Raw genomic sequence first — 6,635 nt, 5'->3', positions numbered from 1 at the left:
CTTTATTTCCCTTCATTTACTGTCTTTCAAATCCATTTTATTTCTTGAACCAGAATAATGTCAGTACAGCTAATAGGTGGTGTGTGACAAACACATTGTCAGGTGGCAGGGAGTGGTAGCAGTCCTGATAATGACAATCCCTCATGGTTGACATGCCTAATAGAGCCTGCAATCCATGACCCAACTGTACACCCTCAGCTAATCAGACACACCCCAAGGTGCCAATCACACGTCATTTCTGTTCACTCGGGGATGTGCTAAGTAGCTCAGCAGCCCCACGTGCTGTGTGACATAAACATTAATTACTGGGGCCACCACTTCTCAAGAAGAGTCACTGGGGATGGACCTTTGAAAAGTGGACACCTCTGGGGTGAAGGTGCAGAGTTGAGGGCGAGGCCCGAGGCTGTCCCCCACCGCCTCGCAGGGGAACGCAGTCCAGCTGAGACACCAAGTTCAGGGTCTGTTTGGTGGAGTGTCCTAATCATAACATCATGGTCTTTTCTAGACTCCCCACTGTTAGGGCTGGAAGGGCTGCGTTGTCTGGGTGAGAAGCTGAGACCAGCAAAGGTTGTGGCTTCTATGCCCAGGATCATGTGGCAAATTAGTCCCTGCAGGGCCCTTTCTGCCCTGCACTGACACCCTCTCCTCTTTCCTAGTTTTCTCCAACTCAGGTTCAAGAGGGAAGCTGTTCTGTTACCCCGTGCACACAAATGAGGCACATTGGAGAGCCTCAGGGGGCCAAGGCACCCCTTTTCTGGGCCTTGGGTGACCCATGAGAGCTGTCATTACTCTTCAGGGAATGTATTACCGCGTACATGTCTTCTTCTTTCTTCTAGTAGAATGTAAGCCCCTTGAGGGGAGGGATCATGTCACATTTGTTTCCTTCTCTCTCATAGCAAGCTTGGGGGCCCACCCAGAGAAGGCGCTTAATAAGCGTTTAATGAACGACTATGGGAATGTCACAGCATGATGTACTTCCATTGCAGACAGAATCCCACACTCTCTACCTCCACCTGCCCCCTCCCAGCCAGAACCACTTCCCCTCGTGAAGTCTGGTGCGTGGGTGTATGATGAGCTCAGCTGTGACAATTACATGCCAGTATTTAAAAGACTTGGCGAGTCATGGTTCTCCTTTCACATGGGTCTCATCCAAATCCCCCACAACCCGGGGAGGGAAAGGTACAACTATTCCTGTGCCCCTTTTCCAGATGTGGCAACTGAGATTGGGTTCTCATCTAGGCCAAGGTCATACAGGTTAGGTAATCGGTGGGAACCACTTTGAAGGCTGCATCCCGTTCTCTTCAGGCTGGGCTGCAGGGCCTGGCGGGCCTGGCAGCGAGGGCAGGGCCTGGTATAAGTGAGCATTGGGGGCCCGTGTGCGAATACCTCCTGCTCAGCGATGAGTTGTGGATCTCATGTTCCTAGGTTTGCCTGAGGGGTTCCTCAGAGCCCTCTGGGGTTCCCTGGAGCCCAGTTTGACCATTAGTGCCTTGGGCATCGCTTCTTTAAGCAGTGATAATAGAGTCTTCTCTCTGACAGGATGAAGAAGAGTGAGACCCAAAGCTTAGTTCCAGTCCTGGCTCTGATCCCATAAAGCTGTGTGACCTTAGGCAAGTCACATCTCCTCTCTGAGTCTCACTGTCCTCATCTGTGATGTGAGCTTGTCAGACCAGACAACCCCACTGTCTACGAGAAAGAGAGAGACCCCAATAGCCAGCTCCCATGTCCCTGAACTGGCCCATTTAAGAAACAAGGAGGATCCCAGGGCCCTCTGCTGCTTCCGCTGGTTAGGAGAGTCTTCCTGTCTTGGGCAATTCTGGAAGATTCCTGAGGAATGTCCAGTTGGGCGCCTGCAGCGGCTCCCTGACAAGGCCATGTCTCAGGCTGAGGAGCTGAGGGTGCCACCGGAGATGAGCTAGAAGCACAGGCTATGGCTGAGGACAGGTGAAGGAGGCCCCGAGGAAGGAGCATTGGCAGGGCTGCCCCCCGGACCCTCTTCCCCGGGAGGTGGGGGCACTGGACCCATTTTAGAAGCTGCCTGCAGCACTGGGGCACCACCTTGAGGTCATGGGCATTAGAAGGAATATGGGTTTGGAGTCAGGCAGCACCAAGTTCAATGCTATCTTTTCCTCTTACTCACAATGTGAAACTTGCCTGTTTTTCAACCTCACTGAGACTCGTCTATGAAATGGAGGCTGTTTCACTGCTGACTTTGGGGCTGAGCTGAGGACCAAGTGTGACTCACCTTGACCTGCCGCCTTGCCTTTGTATTAGTTTCCAAGGGCTGTGTAACAAATACCACACATTTGGCAGCCTAAACAGCACAAACGTATTAGTTTACAGTTCTGGAGGTAGGAAGTCTGACATGGCTCTCACTGGGCTACCGCCAAGGTGTTGGCAGGGCCGAGTGCCTTCTGGAGGCTCCAGGGGAGAATTTGTTTCCTTGTCCTTCCAGCTTCTAGTGGTGCCCACATGTCTTGGCTAGTGGCCCCTTCCTCTGTCTTCAAAGCCAGTAATGGTGGTTGAGCCTTTTTTTCCACATCATTCTGACCTTCTCCCGTAGTCACATCTCCTTCCACTCTCCTGCCTCTTCTCCCACTTGTAAGAACACTTGTGATTACTTTGGGCCCACCTGGAGAATCCTAAAATAGGATAATCTCCCTATTTAAGATCAGCTGATTAGAAACCCTAATTCCCCTTTGCCAGGTAAAGTAACATGGTCACAGGTTCTGGGGATTAGGACGGGGGTGTCTTTGAGGGGCTATTAATCAGCCCAGCAGTGTCTTACACATCTGTCTTCATTCGCCCCAGGATCCCCCCTGCCCCCTCGCCCACACACACCCCTGGCTGCCTGATTGTCCCTGTGGTGTCCCCGCACCCAGAGAGAGAGGCCCTCCTTAGATGCCCAGGGGCCAGGAAGAAGACTGATTTATTCTGTAGGAACATGAGGATGAGGCAAGAGGCTAGGCCAGGTGAGGTGTATGGCTATTCTTCACGCTGCCCACAAGGTCCTCTGGGGCTGTTTTTATAGCCCTCCCTCCCTGAGAACAATGGCCCTTAAAGGGAGCCGGCTGCTCTCCAGAAGCTTCTCCACAGGTGTCCTGCTCGTGGAGGCCACCTGCTTGGGATCTCGGAGGAAGGGAGACTGCTGGAACCTCATGTTGGAGTTGCATCACCAGAGGAAGGCCTTACGATTGGTATCAGCTTCATTCCTCAGCTCACTTCCTGCTGGTCAGGCTGTCACTCTCCAGCACTGTGCCAGGCTCAGGTCAAGGCGTCCTGGACTGGAGGGAATGTCTGTGAGTCAACAGGTATTCCCGTCTGTCCAGAGGCCAGCTTCCAAATTTTGCCTGTTCCACTGAAGATGTGTTTCTTGCCTTCTGTGGGGGAAAAGAGACTATAAAAAACATTTTTCTATCAAGATCCACCCTTTTGGGCTTAAGGGGCCTATTAAGCTGGACCTATTGGGCCTGATTGCTGGGCAGTCTGGGCTGGGGCTACGAGGGACGTAGCATCTCGCCATCTACTGGTCAATGGTAGAACTGCAAGCTGTAACGGCCCAGGAAGTCTGTACACTGGAGTTGGTTATCCAAGGGCTGTGGTCTCAAACCCTGGCTGTGCCACAGAACCACCCAAGGAGGTTTTAAAAAATACATATGCTCAAGCCTCACTCCACACCGACTGCACCAGAAACCCTGAGGCCTGAAAAATCTGTAGTTTAGCTTTAGAGTGTAGATTCCCTAGTCCTTACCTCCAAACTCTCAATTACTACGTTTGTGATGAGATCTGAGAATCCGAATTCTCAAAAAAAACCCAAAAACAAACAAAAAAAAACCACACACCAAAAACACCTCTCCAGTAACTCCCATGGGCACCTTGACTTGAACACCACTGATGCAGCTGCTCACAAGATAAATGCGCCAACTGTGGAATGTGGATGCTTTAGAAAGCGGATGGTGAGGGGAGGATATGATAGTTATATCTTGGTTTGAGCCCTACTTTTATTACTACAATTGTGGCACCTTGGACCATTGTCTAAACTTCTTCCTGCTCCTATAAAGTGGAGATAAGAGTCCCTGTCTGTTGGGGTTGTTTTGAGGACTTAGCGAGATCATGTGTGAAACACTTAGCACAGGGCCTGGCCCATAGGCAGCGGGTCCTGTATTCACAGTCGCTTTGCTCAGATCTGTTGGGAGCACTGTGCCTGATTTCAGTGACATTTATAAGGGGAATGTCCAGAGGAGGAGGAGATGGAAAGGGACAAGAGACCATGGGGAAGAGCCAAGGGACCTGGAGAAGGTTTGAGGGTCTCTAACTACGGGAAGAGAGGCCTGTGTGCTGCTTAAAAATACCAGGTCAGGTGCCGCTGTGCAGGAGGGAGTGAGGACCCAGAGGCTGTCTGTGGGAGCAAACACCTTGGAACCACTGGAGCTGGGAAGGGTGCAGACTGACTCATGGGGCAGTGAGCTTGCTGTCATGGAAGGCTTTGGGCAGATGGCTGAACGAGAACTGTGCCAGCGAGCAGCGTGGCACTTACACCCCTTACGGAATGTGGCCTAATTGTGGGGGATACACAGACAAGCACTCACTGCAATAGCTATTTATGTATTTGTTATATATATGTACATATACTTTATACATATAGGTACATGCATGTACGTATGTTTATGTAGTGGAAAAAATAAAGCCAGCGTCTCAGGCCTATGGTTTCACAGAAGTAGGTAGCACTGTCAGGCCTGAGCCAAACTTAAAAAACATACATATGAACTGTTATGGACTAAATGTCTGTGTCCCCCCTCCCCTAAGTTCATATGTTGAAACCTAACCCCCAAGGTGAGGGTATTAGGAGGTGGGGCTTTGGGAGAGGATTGGGTCATGAGGGTGGAGCCTTCATGAATGGGATTAGTGCCCTTATAAGAAGAGACCCCAGAGAGATCCCTCGCCACTTCCACATGTGAGGACACAGTGAAAGATGGCCATCTGTAACTCAGAAGGGGGGCCTCGTCAGAAGCTGTGCTGATACTTTGATCCCACACTTCCGGCCTCCGGAACTGCTCCAGAACTGCTCCAGAACCCAGTCCAGGGTACCTTATTAGAGCAGCCAAAACAGACTAAGACATGAAGTCAGTAATTACAGAGCAGTTTTGTGGGTATGGCAGAAATAGTCAGGGCGGCCTTGGGGAACCCAGCCGCAGAGGAGCTTTCTACTTGGGTTTGGAGACTGATCTTAGTGACATTGCAGGTAGCTTCCCACTAATGTAAACTGTACCCACGACCCCCACACTCTCATGTAACCGACAGGGTGAGTCTGTGAAAGGGACTGCCATCTTGAGCGAGCCAGTCCGAGGCTGCTGAGGACCTTGACACTGGAGTTCACTGAGTCAAATGGGCAGGAAGCCACAGCCATGGGTCGTTCCAGAGAGGAAAGACACAAACGGACCTGCCCTTTGCTCCCTTGCCCACCTAACACGTATCTCCTGAGGTCTGTTCTCATTGCCTGGTTTGTTTACTTTCCTCACAGCACCTGATTTCATGTAATAGGTGTCTTTTTGTCCATTATGTGAAGCCGCAGACTCTGTTTGGTCCACAGCTGTCCCTCAGATGGTGCTGCATGCCATCTGCCTCTGTGGGGCTCCTGGCAGGTCCCCACTCCAGGTGCCCTTGGGGTCAGTGTCATCAGGATGATGTTGGCTCCATGCTCAGCTCTAGACTGACTGCTAGAGCTGAGTGGTCCCAGAAAGAACCTGGCCTGGACCCAGTGGCATTGAAACACCAGAATGAGGGGTGACAGTCCTCAGAGTGTCCAAGTGGTGGTGGGGTGGTGAGGAGACACAGGGCGGCCTCTTCCCCACAAATGCAGCTTGGCCTCTAACTTTCTAATGTCACAAGCTCAAGGGAGGGGCATCTCGAGCTAGAAAGATTGGGTCAGTTTTTAAAAAAAGAATTTAGGATTATTTCATCCTTCCATGTTGTTCTGTGTAGGGCAGGTACAGAGCTTGAAATGTAGGAGGAGGTTGTGTGTGTGTGTGCATGCGTGTACATGTATGTGCACAGGTACGTGGTATGTAGGAATTAGGAGAAGGGACAGCAGTCACCTTGGGTGCAAGCCCAGTGCATGGTGGGTAGCTGAACTGGGACATTTTTAGGGTCAAGCAACTGAAACCCAATTCAAGTTGACTTAATCATGTGGTGGAGGGGAGTGTGTGAGAGTGTTGTGGCTGAATTGTGTCCCTCACAATTCACATATTGAAGGCTTAACCCCCAGGACCTTGGAATGTGACTGTATTTGGGGGTAGGGTCTTAAAAGAGGTGATTAAGTTAACATGAGGTCATCGAGGTGGACCCTGATCCAGTATGACTGTCCTTATGAGAAGAAGAGATTAGGACACAGACACGCGCAGAGGGAGGGCCACACACAGAGGGGGACACAGGGAGAAGACGGCCATGTACCTGCCAAGGAGAGAGGCCTCAGAAGAAACAAACCCTGGGGACCCCTTGATCTAGGACTTCTACCCTCCAGAATGATGAAAAATTACATTTCTGTTGTTTAAGCCATCCTGCTCTATGTTATGACAGCCCCAGCAAACTAGACACTTGGATCCAGGGGACATGCCAAGCCTCCCTGATCCATTCCC

The 6,635-nt window shown here is 51.0% G+C and overlaps 1 protein-coding gene across 1 annotated transcript in view; it reads right to left on the bottom strand.

Moving 5' to 3' along the window:
- Window positions 1–2,991: 2,991 nt before the first annotated feature.
- The window catches only part of KAZN (kazrin, periplakin interacting protein), a 1,016,124-nt gene continuing 1,012,480 nt past the window's right edge, over window positions 2,992–6,635 (bottom strand). Inside the window, exon 17 of the mRNA XM_088790131.1 lies at window positions 2,992–3,380. Within this exon, the coding sequence (XP_088646257.1) occupies window positions 3,270–3,380 (111 nt within the window). The 3' untranslated portion in view covers window positions 2,992–3,269. The remainder of the gene's footprint in view (window positions 3,381–6,635) is intronic.

The sequence above is a fragment of the Rhinolophus sinicus genome, chromosome 14 (assembly GCF_057876585.1).
Source record: "Rhinolophus sinicus isolate RSI-liver-muscle chromosome 14, RSI-T2T, whole genome shotgun sequence".
In the NCBI taxonomy this organism is placed as follows: Eukaryota; Metazoa; Chordata; class Mammalia; order Chiroptera; family Rhinolophidae; genus Rhinolophus; species Rhinolophus sinicus.
This window is presented reverse-complemented; position numbering and strand designations above follow the sequence as displayed.